Source organism: Corvus moneduloides, chromosome 5, assembly GCF_009650955.1.
Source record: "Corvus moneduloides isolate bCorMon1 chromosome 5, bCorMon1.pri, whole genome shotgun sequence".
NCBI lineage: Eukaryota > Metazoa > Chordata > Aves > Passeriformes > Corvidae > Corvus > Corvus moneduloides.
Genome location: NC_045480.1, coordinates 69,782,098 through 69,795,303, shown reverse-complemented (window position 1 = coordinate 69,795,303; position 13,206 = coordinate 69,782,098). Strand labels below are relative to the sequence as shown.

The following is a 13,206-nucleotide window of genomic DNA, read 5'->3' as shown; positions in this document are numbered from 1 at the left end:
TTTCAGTTGAGGTTTGGTTTTGGCTTTATTGCTGAAGCTGTTGTTATGCCAGCAGTGCTTGCCACAACATCCATTGCAACTCCCTTTCCCATTCTGAGGCATGTGGTGAAGTGGTAAAAAATGAGAGATTTTAGCTGAAGAATAAAATTGGCTCTTGAACCAGATGAAGAATCTGCCTCTTCCTGCCACAACCTGGCCCCTGTGCCTCACCAGAGAGGTGTGCTAGAAAGGGATTTTCCCTTTGGTAAGTGTGTCAGCCTCAGCCTTTTGTGCTGCTCAGTTACATGCTCCCTCTGACAGAAAAATAGGTGCAGACACAAATTTGTGTCTTAATACGTGGGAACCGGAAAAAATTAGAGCAAGAAGCGGTTTCAGTGTAAATCAAACATAGCACAGGCTCCTGCTTCAGGATTTCCTTTATCCACTAACTATAAGGGCATGGCCTCCCAAGTACCTCAGCATTTGCAAGCTCAGGCCTGATGATGAAAATCCAAGTTTCATGTGAAAATAACTGGATGACAATTTGTAAATCTAAAAAATGCAAATCTATTCCCTTTCCTGGAATGATGAATACAGCATCAGGACAAGCTGCAATTAAAGGAGTCATAGTCTGAAGGATGTGCTGAGAATGAGCTCATTCTGCAGACCTACATTTTCTCTCTCTCAAATATTTGCATTTAAAACCACATTAATATCATAAATTTTTATGGAAAAAAAATCCTGGCAAAAAGGGGAATTTGTTTACAGACATGTACAGATTAGTCTTGAAAGCAATTTAAGGGCAAATGGAAATGCCATTCTGCAGAGTGCAATGTGTACTCTTCACTCCAGAAAAAAAGTTACAGAATGAAAATGACCTGCTAGCTGTGACAAATAACTTCCTGCTGAATGATTGACATTACAGGGAAGGGTACACTTTTGTTTCATTATTAACTTTTTCGTAACTCTTAAATATATAATTTGCCCCTCATTTTAAGTCCAAATCAGCCTAATTTGACAAACTGATATTTTCTGCTGGGAGGGGGGGTTGGGGTGGGGGGGGGGGGTCGGAGGATTAATAGTATTTCATAATCTTCACAACATCTACTAGGTGTTAAAAATATGACCTCCTTTCCCAAAACACACAATTCAAGACATGTGCTCCTTGCCCCTTACACCAAGGTTGTTGAAGCTCATCAGAACTGTCAAGCTGTCACTCACTTGAAGCTCAGCTCAATAACCAGCCAAGTGAAAAGCTGCTTGACTTAAAAGTATAAAGAAAAAATAGCCAGCATGTGTCTAGTGCAGAAGTATCATAAACTGTCCCTCTTAGCTCTGAAAAACCACACACACCTTTCACAGGCAAGAAGTGCTATAAATGCAAAGAGCATAAAAGCATGACAGATTAAATACTGCCATGGTATCCTGTGCGAAGCACTGCAGCACCCCACAGAAAGGGTCCAGGTAAGCACATCCTTTTTCTTTCTTCCCCACATCCCCCAAATCCTCTCCTATGTCTCCTTCTGCTGGAGGGAGGCTAACATGTGCAACCAGGTGTTTCCATGGATCATTTGTGGCTTGTAATTTCAAAGCTTGGTTCTGCACTGACTTCTGCTTCACCATGCTTATTTCTCCCCTGCCTCCGGGAATCCCCATCCCTGCCTGTGGCTTCTCTCTCACCGTTTCTAATCCCACTGGTCTGACCCTGGGGTGTCTCCTTGGGCTTAGGCTCAGCTTCATGCCCCGAGGTCATGAGTCATTCTGGAGATGGCGGTTTACATGTGAAAGGAGCTGTGTGTAATTTTGGATTTTGTAGAAGAGAGTCATCTCCCTTTTACCTCCTCAGAAATTTCCTGCCGCGGGGTGCAGCCTTCAGAGTTTTCCTTTCCCCATCCTGTGCTGGAGTGACACAGGTAAGTGTATCATCCCTTGCAGGTGGATATCACTCATGGTTTAATCACTCCTCTCATCAACACCCCTCCCTCCTCCTGTTCCCAGTTTGTGGAAAACACAGAAATTCCTTCTATTCTCGCTATTTCAGGGGAGAGGAGTGAAACTGAGAGGGAAACCCAGAACAAGTTTCTGTCAGGCTTGTTAACCACTGCTTCACTGCAGGCAAAGACAACCGCCTTAGCAGGTGGCTTACGATTTTCTGTTTGCAATACCACAGAAGTGTGGGTTTGAATCATCATCATTTTCCTTCTGCTCTCTTCCTATTCATCTAAAAGCCTGACACTTCCACAGGTCTTTGTGTCCCACACCTCTGCTCATTCCCTGTTAAGTCAGAACTCCCAAATACATCAAAAATGACAGTGTTTTGGGGGTTACATAGTTCTGAGGATTTGTTATCCAAAAGGCACATCTGGACACAGGGTTTGACTTAGGATAATCAGTGGATAATTAGCTGACCTTTTAAAGCACTATGTATGAAATGTACCTTCACAGTAACTCTTCCTCATAACAGAAAGTAGCTATATTAGGAAAAAAAAAACTGTAGCAAGTTCATTGCATCATTTCAGAAATCCTAAAGTTTCATGCATAGTCAAGTCCCCCAGAGAACATCCCCTGAATGTTCTTTCCTGGCAGATAAACATTGCAACAGCACACTGCGATTACCTTAAGGGAACACGAAGTTCTCTGAGGGCTCAGCCTCTCTTGGGCAAGAGGTCTGGGGTCCTCACACGACTTGTAAGTGTTGCTCTTCCCTATCAGGTTCCTTATTTCAACATCCAGCTCTTTACTTTCACACCTGCTTAGGAAGAAAAAGCAATGTTAAACTTTACACAGAACTCGAGGCTCTCTTCTGAGTGTGAGAGCGCGGAGCTGGTCCTGCACCAGCCTCCTGCTCCCTTCCTTCCTGGTAACACAAGCAGAGAGTACCAGAGCAGTGACACACAGTCTCTAAGTGGTCTGTGGCAGAAACTCATTTAAAATACTTACACAAGCAGTCTTTATGAATTCTACTGCATTTCATCTACAAAATCCAAATTGACCCTTTTGGGGATTACATGAAGACTACCATGTGCCCTCAATTTCACCCACTCACAAGAGTTTTAAATTCAACTTCAGCAAAAATGCAATCAGAATAGTTGAATAGGTTTAGATTCGCAAAACTAGGTGCTCAGTTGACAGTGTCTTTTGATGGCACTTTTTGTTTACTCTAACACTTTGTAACAGAAACCTGACATGCATTTTCCATTTTTTCTTCCTTAGAGGTTCCTTTTAAAAACATTTGTATCTTGTAAAAATTGGTCTGTTGTGAACATTTAAAATTATATTTGTTTGGTGGGAAAATTCCTTTCTTTCACTCTGCTAAGGACATACAGGACTTAGGTGCACATAGGGTCTTGCTCCAAATTGATAGAACTAACTAGCAACTAGGGCTGACTCACTTGATACACTCTAATGGTGCAATGTGACTTTCAGATAATTAACTGAGGCAAAATTAACACAACACCCTAAATCTCCTAGATCAACCCAAGTTATCAAGGAAGATTCATCTCTTTTGTAAGCTTAGACTTTTATTGCCTAATCAACTTAAACCAACTCTAAATATAAGTAATGCATGACCAGAAAGCAAACTGCAAGCTTCAAAAGTATCACCAACCTATTATTGCAAGATTAATTATTTATTTAGGCAGAAAATACACAATTCTTTCTTTAAACCACCAGAAAAATTGAAAGCAGTAGGAGTTTATCAATTATACTCCCTGAAGTTTAGACAGGCAACCCTCAGGGATTGTACTGCAGGCTCTGAGGAAACTCTTGAAGCAAAATTGATAAAATTACCCAATAAACAAACCCATCTATCTTAATTATAAGAGTAAATAAGTGTGGTGAATTTCATGCTGATAGAAGGATTCATTTAATGCTCCACATTTAAAACACAGAGACTGTAACAGAAATGTGTTTTCACTAAGCATGGATACAAAATCATTTCCAAGAGGAAATAAAATACCAACAGTAGCAAATAAGGACTAGCAAAATACTAGAGGGCTTTTTTTTTTTTAACTTGCTGCTGGCAGTTCAACAAGCTGTAATTTCATGGCCATGAGGATTAAAAGCAAGACCTTCCCAAGGCACATTTTCATGAACTCCACAGTGGTGCAGGAGGCTGCAGCTGCTCTGAGGGCTGCTGCCAGTTTCCAAAGCCTCAGCTGTGCGTGGGTGGCAGGTGAGCCCCAGCAGCAGCACGGGCACCACGTGGCTGCTCATGGAGAAAACTGCAGAAGGAAAGCAACGAACCTTGTGAGAGAAATCCAGCCCTTCTCTGTCTGGCTAAATGTTGCAAAATCCTGGATAAGCCAGGGCAAGTGGCACCTTTTCTTAAGCAATTCTGTGCTGAGGTTCCCAAACCTCAGGCAGCTGGCAGAGCAAGCACTCTGCACCCACAAGTGCACTTCCCTGGAAAACAACACCTTCAGCCCATTTGGACTGCAGTTCCTGATGCTGAGACAGCTTTGTGTAACAGAGGTGCACATACCCTGTGCAGAGCCCTCACTGCTTCTGAGGCTGCTCAGAACTAAAAAGCCACAGCACGGAAGCAGCCACTCGCTGCTGCAATTTACCACCCCCAGCTGCCAGCACAACCCACTCCCCCAGCTCAGTCAAAGTAGCCAGTGCTTCTTAAACTCTTTTAAGCCAAATAAAGCAGTTTAGCCTAAGAAAAAAATACTCAGAATAAAGAAGTCTAGGTGCAGCCCTGGGGAGAGTAAAAGATGAGCAGCAATCTGGTAGGAGTGCAGCAGCAAGTGTTTAGGCAGGCTGCACTCAGCTCTGCTGCTGGTTCAGCCACAGCAAGTGGAGATGTGTGACCACAACCTCCTGAGGTCAGAGCATGAACCAAGCTGAGAAATACCCCATAAACATGGGGGGGTTGGCTTTTAATATTTCTTTTCAGCCAGGAAATGTTCATTCCTCTGCTCTGCTCCTCACAGTTTGATGTTGTAGCTGTAAATAATTCACCTCTGGCTGCTCCTACTCTTGTCTCTCTGCATTCTTCTTTCTGGACTTACCTGGGCAAGAGCAGGACCCAGCTGTGCCTGGGTAAAAGAAACAGAACTACAAAAGGCTCAGATCCCTACAAACCAATTTCTGCTTTGTAATATCCACGTGTTTGAAGATTATCATGAAAATCAAAAAACTACTTCATTTTCAGACTGTGAAACTATTACTGCATTTATCTGCATTTTATTATCAGCCACTTTGATAATCAGGAGGATACATTTATGGTGAGGTAGAACATTAATCATATCTGGTGTGTAGATCTGATTTAGAATCTGGACTTTCAGAGCCCAGAGATGCTCTGAGTGCTTGAATACATCAGGGGACTCATGATTAAGAGCTACTCCAGACCAAGACAAGCTGACTAACAGAGCTTCCCCGGGACAGCTCTAGAGGGCACACAGCATTCAGATTCTGCACAAAACAGTTTTCAAAACTGCTGTTGGTTTACTGGAGTTCACAGGTACACCTCTGTACCATTAAAACTTTTCAGAAAATATTAAAAGCATTTTTCTGCGGTCATACAGGACAAAGTATATATCCCTTCTATGTGTTAAAGCTTTCTAAAGTATACAAAGATACAAAAACTGTACATAGCAAGCTGTGATTACTGCAGGAGACAAAAAAAAGATTAGAATGTTAACTTTTTTTTGTAAACTTTGAGCTAGTTGCAAAATTTCCTTTTTTTTTTTTTAATTAAGACATTTGACATGGAAACAGAAGGTACAGATGTAATGAAGGAAGCTGGTCTCCCAGCAAAAGTTTTAACAGCTTACAGGGAAAGAAAAGAGCCCAACCTTCCTTACAATTTCCATGTCATATCTGAAAAGCCATGTCCCTCAAGAATAAGAAATTAGGTCTGTGCCCTTTGGCGAGCAAGTTGCCATATCCATGCTGAACTTCACTGTGCACCCTACTAAAGGTGTTTTCATTTCTCCCACATTGTTCAACTTGCTGTCTTTAAAATGGTTTTCACTTCTTGCTCCATGGTACATCTTTGCACCATTTCAGTTTCTAGGCTCCGCTGGCCTATTATTAATTATTGGTATTATTTATAACAGTATAATGCTCTAAATAATAATGATTTTTTTTTATAAATGGTTGCATACTTTTTACAGCAATTCTGTTTTTAAGCTGACAGCCAGAACATGATCAGCCCCATACTTTGGCCTTAAGTAGCATGGATTGAGGGCTGAGAAATAGAAGTTTCTCAAATAAGCAGGTACAAGCTCCATAAGAGTCCCAGTTTTGCATCTCTTGGCTCTCCCTGTTTTTCACTAGAAACTGGCATTATTCCTTACTTGGCAACAATGGACATACCTACAACGTGTCCCAAGGCATTTATTGCACAATATTAATACCAAAGCCATATAATTCCATTTGAAATATTAATTTCAAGGGTGGTGTGCTCTTGTGATTGGTCAAAGCACAAATACACACCATAAACAATTGTGAAAAAAGGCTTTAAACCAGGATTTACAGCCAGACGCCAACACCATGGAGTCATATTTTGATGGGAAATGAATTCCAGAGTCTAATGGTAAAACACGTGCTTCCTCCCCTTGGGTGGGCATTTGGGATGTAGATTCTTGCTTGGCTAAGACTAGGGAGTAAATTCATGGAAAGAAAGAAATTTCTGCATTTGAATTATGGAGAATGAACTGGTCAGATAAAAATGTGGCAAATTTCGAGACAAATTGTTTCAGCTAATATTTCCCCTATTTAAGATAACAGACTTCATTTCAGAAAAAGGCCTGTAGAACAAGGGGGAGAATCAGACTGAATTACAGAATATTTAACCTAACTTGTACTAGCGATGCCATGACGATTTTTTTGCCTTTTCTTTTATACCCCTGCTATACCTTTTTAGTGCTTTTTGCCTACATTCTTGGACTTGTTTGTTCAGCTAAGAGACGAAACACTTTAGAAGCTTCGTAGCTAGGGATCAGTGTGCCCCAGACCCCAAGGTCCTCTCCAGAACACATTCTGTAAGCTAAGATAGAAGCGCCCAGGGGAAGGTTCCTTGGGGAGGAGGGGCTCATTCAAGCCTCTCACTGGGGAATTTTTGATAGATATGCTAATTAGTAAAACCTATAATGTTATACCAGATCTTTTGTGGGTGTGCATTGCGGGGTGCATTTCAGTGCATTCCACCTGGACATAGTGCACATAAGGATCCTTAAAATAAATACCGAGGTAAAATCCCTTTTTCCCTTCTAACCATGTTTGACTCTTGATTTTAAAACCAGGAAAAGGCATCACTAGAAATAGACTTAAAATAGGAATAAAATTGGATATAATTCTTTTAAATGACAGTTTATCTATAGAACAAGCCTATTCTCTTATGTTCCGTGTGATTTTACAGAACTTTTGCTCTCTTTTAATTTAGTTTTGTAAAATTCTTAGATTTTTTTCATGCAAATACATTGGGATTTTTATATTAAAATCTTCTCCAGTTAACACAAAATAACAACAAAGACTTTCCAGTCCAATAAGCAATAGGAAGGATAAAATTTTGCCAAGAAGACAAAAAGACTTTTGTTACAGAAAACAAGTTTTGCAGCCCCATAAGCTCTTAGAAGTTGAACAGACTCTGAGCTGATAGAGAATAGTTAAAATGTGGTGCAGCTCCCTAAGGACCAGAGTGCAATTCCAGTACTCAACACTCCACTCAAAGTTTAGGCTTGGGAATTTGAACCAGAACTCTTGAAACTGAGCTCCACTAGTTCCATGTTCCACCTCACATGTACCACCATAAAGAAATAGTTTATTGGGCATAAAGCATACTGTGCTGGGACAAACACAGAAAGAACACCTGCCTTTGATGATTATGAGAATATACTTAAAAAGAGAGTTTAGGGGGGAAAAAGAGGCAACACAATATTTCAAATTATTTCTAGCTTAATATTTTAACCTGAGTTTCACCCCCAAAAATTTATCCAGTACTTCAAGAGCATAGCTGGAAAGCCAGCCAAGCAGCAGCTGAGATCTACCTGGAAGAATTGCACTGTCTTCAGAGTGAGATGTCCCACAGGTCAGTGCAGGATTAGGAATAATCTCACCCCGGTGCCAAGAAGAGCACTCCACAAAGTGTATGATAGGGGTTAAAATATGCACTGTGACCATAGCAGGGAAACCACTTTAAACTTTCCCTCAAATCTGATGTAGCCAAAACATCTGCCTCTCACCCCATAAACGTCCCTACACTTCTGTTCCCTTTACGACAAAGGAATGGGGCTTTTAAGGCACATTTAATAGCCAGCAGCTGTTGGGCTGTCAAATGCCACATCTGGAGAAGCTGTGTGTTGTTAATGTGAGCAGAAACAATTATTCTTTAATACTTTTGCTTAATTTTAAGAATTACACAAATGACAACAAAAGAGGGGCATGTTCTTAATGGAAACACATCTGGTTTCTCTGAAAATAAGCCAAAAGGGCCCAGTGATTAAGTGAAGCTGCACCTATAATCCATCCCAGCTCAGTGAAGAGAAGGAAAGCTACTGATATACAGGCACACAGTGTCCCTCAGTGTTTACTCCCCACAGGAAATTTGCAATGTGTAAGAAGACCATGACTGTTGGTTTGCTCTAAATGATGTTACTTATCACACAGTGCTGTTCCCTCTGTGCCTCGGTGTTCCTGTCCTTTGGGACTGGGTTTCCATGCAGCTGCCTCATTCCTGTACCCTGTACAGCTTGTACAACAGGAAAAGAGCATCATTCCCCTTTCACATGGATCTTCTGCCTAATTATACTACCAAGACATTGAATGTCTTCCTGATGGACAGCATTTGGGCTGCGTTCAAACCTCAGGAAAAGCCAATTAAATTATTTCCACCAACTTTCTCAGGCTTCAAATGAACCGTGAGTGAGCTGCAGACAACTGTCTCCCTGGAAAGGCAGCAAGTGGGGCACTGTCACCCAGACTCAGCTCCCAGGCCTCACGTAGCTGCGTGTGGATCACTAGTGGAAAGGGAATTGATTTTTGCTGTGAAAATCAATCAGCTGGAAAGCTTGGCCAAGCAGAACCACCAAGCAGCACATGAGCAGATGAATTCCCCCACTGAAAGGCACACATGCAGAAAGCTGTGGGGAGGTGGTAGTAAAGTGTTGAAAGAACTGAAAGCTAAGAGTTAAAAGGACAAGAAGGGAGACAAATCTAGATGTTTTCAAGTGCTCACTCTTTTTCTGTGAAGATCAATGTCTAGAAAAGCTTGTGCCCCCTTCAGGGCACTTTCCTGGCCTCAGTTTGTGCCTTTTCAGACTGGTGTCCCTCCCACAGCCCCTTCTGGACCGGCTGCTTGCCCTACAGATTCAGCTGGAGCCCCACAAGTCTGTTCACATCTTACATGTGCTTGCTCCTCTGGAAAGCTGTGACTCTGATGCAGTGCAATTGCACAGCTGACATTTTTAACTGGTACTTGACACCACTGCTCTCTTTTCCAATTGGGCATCACCACAAACAGCCCATTCTGCCTCCTGCTTCAGCCTGGGCCAGGATGGGGATGCTTCAGCAATGCCTTGCTGAGCTGGGCTCACAGCTGGGCTGAACCTTTGGAGGAAAACAATTCATTTGAGTCCATGTGTCCTACACAGAGCTGAGGTATTTTCAGTGATCTACTAACAGCACAAGCAGGACAGACAGATGAAAACCATTTGGAAATGCAGCCAGGAAGTGTAACATACAGTAGCTGACAGGGGACAACCAGCTCTTTAAGTCAGGCCAGCTCCTTGCCTGTGGTGGCTGCCAGGCAGCCTCAGCTGAAAGACAGAGGACACTCACTGCACTATATTTAATTCTCTCAATATTATCAAGTCAATACCTTTCCATCTCAACACACGGATGGGGGCACAGCTCCATGCAGTCCCCTTCATCTCTCTTCTTCATTTTGAGCTCCTCACAGTGAATCTGTTAGGAACAGGGAAGAAAAAAATAAAAGAGCTTTGAAGGGGAAGTAAAAAATCAACAACTGAAGAAAAAATTAAGCATCCAATTACAATCAGAACAGGTAACAGGGTCTTACATTTCATTTTATTCTTCATAAGCTACAAATGGTTGACAAGCAAGCCAGGAATCTACTTCCTCCTTCCCAGCACCATCCTCTAGTAAGTCCACCACTGTGTCAGGGACAGTTCTGCAAGGACAGCAGCAACAACAATCTCTGGCTGCAGTGACAAAAATCTACCCAAGTAACAAAGCTGCCAGCAGTTGCAGGAACATTGGAAGGGTTGCAAAAGGGACTTTTATTAATCATCCTAAAAGAATCAATTATCTTTCATACTCTAAAATTCAAGCATGTCCTCACATTGTCCAAAAAATTCCTATGATTCATGGAAGTGCCTAGTAAAACTACTGCTCCAAAATTAAGAGAATTTGAGTAATGACTCTGATCTAAGTCACTTGGAGAGAAAAGGAGCCATATGTAAGTCATTGAGCACAAGCGTGTTGTTCAAGCATTCTACAAGCTCCTAACAAGCTTCCCTCTGGTCAGGCAAGTTACTCTCCAGCACTGCATTTCCAAAGAGAAGGGAGAGAAATAAAAAAAACCCAAACCAACCTCCCAGAGAAAAGGGTTGTTACAGGGTAACAGTAAGCAGTCCACATTAAGATAATCCCTTAAACCTGGAGGTTTTTTGATTATAACTCCAAACATGAAAAAAGCAAGCACCGCCTCTCCATCTCAAGTGGGAGAAGAGATTGTACAAAGAGTGAGCCAACATCACCTCATCCAGAGGAGCCATTCTGCTCCTTTGCTGCAGGCTGGCGGCAGCCCTGCGCATGTTTCCTCAGACACCTCTAGTTCATCAGAAGCCTTATTCTTCTCTTTAGATCAAACAATACCATTGTGATAGTTGCTAGAACTGAAAATTGACAGGTTTCCTAAGACCTATCTTAAGGACAGCAAGGTGACAACTGAAATGAAGTGGGGAGCCATCCAGAGCTAAACCTGCTATTTATAAGCAAGTAAGTTTTCAATTACAAGTCACTCTATTTATTTGTAACATCAACTTAATGTGAAACCACAGCTGAACATTTTATAGAAACCATGCTGCTTCATCTATGTGCAGGGCAGAAATTTAAAATGAAAGGTTGCCAGCAGAAGATCTGAGGCGTTTGGCATCCCTCCCCCTTCTAAGTTTCAATTCCTGCAGGCATTTCACACGTTCTAAATGCATCTGGTAATCACTAATTACAAGGATCCTATTAAGAAAAAAAAAGCCAATTCAGTTCCATGTGCAACTTGATTCCAGCTTGTCTGAGTTTTATGACTGTCTGTTTAATCATAACAAAATCACATTGAAGTATGGAAAGCTGCATTCGATTGATTTCAATGGGAGCTGCAGACACTGGGGACTAATGAGGATTAAGCCTTATTATGGAGTGCCTAAACTTGGCCTGCAGGTGTCTAACTTAAAAATATCAAATTTGAAAAATATTGACCTGGAATGAACACTCTCTACCACCACTGAACCAACAAAAGAATAAAGCAAGAATGACTAAAGGAAATCAGAATGAAAAAAAACCCCAGGCTGACCCAGAACACCACGGAATTCAGACTGCTACTCCAGCTCTAATTCGTCCCACTGAGCTTTGACTTTCCACCAGTTTCAGGTGTATTTGCCAAGCTGGGCACAGCATTGCAGCCCACATTAAAGAGATGCAGGTTAAATGTAACTGAAAATACGACACCCATGTCAGTAAGAGTCATGTAAGAAGCAAAAAACATTCTAAAAAACTGGAAAGGAAAAAAGCAGTGAAGAATGAACAAAAATATATTTATTTAGTTATTAGATGTGTTCTCCCCTGGTTCTGCAGAGTGAACCGGATTTAGGAGCCCTGCTGGGGAGCTCCCTGGGGCTGCATCGTGGCTGCTCCAGGTTTTCCGTGTCCCTACTCTGCCAAGCCAGGGAAACAGAAAAAGCTGCTCAAGCTGACAAGTCCCACATCCCTGCAGGGCCCAGCTGCACACCCAGGCAGCATAAACATGCAGTTCTCCAGAAGCCCTGCTGCTCACACTGCTGGGGTGGGGGACGTTGTGCAGGTCTCCTGACTCTTAGTCATATGCAGATTTTGCAGCTAAAATCTAAATCTCCACTTGTGAACCTGAACAAAAGAGATGCGACCCAGTTGTTGTGCCCCCTGCAAGTGTTTGTTATTAGAACAACCAGAAGTTTTTACAACCATAATATGCAATGTAACGCTGTAGGTTTTTATTAGATCTGGCAGACTGAAGCCAAGATGGATAAAATTCAGCTACTTCAAAGAATTAAGGCTCTGTAAAAGAGGGGGTTGTAATGGTCATGTAAAAGATTGCTCAGAACTACATAAATTTTCTGCTTTCTGTCAAGGCTTTTAAGAACAGGAACACCCTGAAGTAAAACAGAATCAGTTCTGCTCACAGATTTATGGGGTTTTGCAATAATTGAAAGTGTTTGTTAAAAAGTGTGCAGAATTTCCTTGGTGCTCACCCACCAAATTTATCAGGTTTCCAAGCTCTAAGTATTTCCTAGATACACCCAGAATAGGTGAAAAAGGCACTTTTTTTGGCTGGAGTATTAATTTGCATTAAAAACATACTTCCCACACAGAAAAAACACATTTGAAGAGAAAAAAAATACATTGTTCAAGAAAGACAATGAGACTCACTAATTCTAATGAAATCTTAACTGTAAAATTGATTACAACCAGAGAGGCACTCATCACACTAGTGTTTCAAAATGCTTTCCAAAATGCTTTTCACAAACATCCTTCTTGTACATGTTAAATCCTGCACTGCTCTTGCCCCATTCTCTTTTTGTTTCTTCAAGTCTAGCTCTAGCTTAAAAGCATCTGATGTTCCCAAACCTTTGGTCATTGCCCCCAAACCTGTTCAGTAATTCACTTGTATTTCATTTGTACCAAAGCAGTATTTTGTGGGAATGCAATGTAAAATGAATGCCAGAGATGAGCCAGACTGAAATATGCAGAAAAAGGGAAAGGAGATTTTTGGTTTCATATTGATCCAGCAGACAGAACAGAAAACAAACAATATGCCAAATAAATTAAAGTACATGCTAGCAAATCACACATAAGGAATAAACCCATTCATAAGTTACCTTTCCAGGAATTCACAACAGAAAAATGTGTAAGATGCAGGGCCTGTGACAGCCAGGCTGAGTAAATCTACCTCATTTAAGCATTACCCATGTTGCAAAAGAGCTCCAAAACAAAGTGGAACAAACA

The 13,206-nt window shown here is 41.6% G+C and overlaps 1 protein-coding gene across 4 annotated transcripts in view; it reads right to left on the bottom strand.

The window, feature by feature from the left end:
* Positions 1–13,206, bottom strand: part of TNIP3 (TNFAIP3 interacting protein 3) — a 58,018-nt gene that overhangs the window by 25,483 nt on the left and 19,329 nt on the right. For 2 of the 4 annotated variants that reach the window (XM_032109220.1, XM_032109218.1), the window contains 2 exons: positions 9,806–9,891; positions 2,596–2,728 (listed from right to left, as the gene is read on the bottom strand). In XM_032109220.1, coding sequence (XP_031965111.1) covers positions 2,596–2,728; positions 9,806–9,870 — 198 coding nt within the window. In that variant the 5' untranslated portion in view covers positions 9,871–9,891. Of the gene's footprint in view, positions 1–2,595; positions 2,729–4,224; positions 4,480–9,805; positions 9,892–10,006; positions 10,200–13,206 lie in introns of those variants that run through there. The other 2 variants (XM_032109221.1, XM_032109217.1) reach the window with 2 other exon arrangements.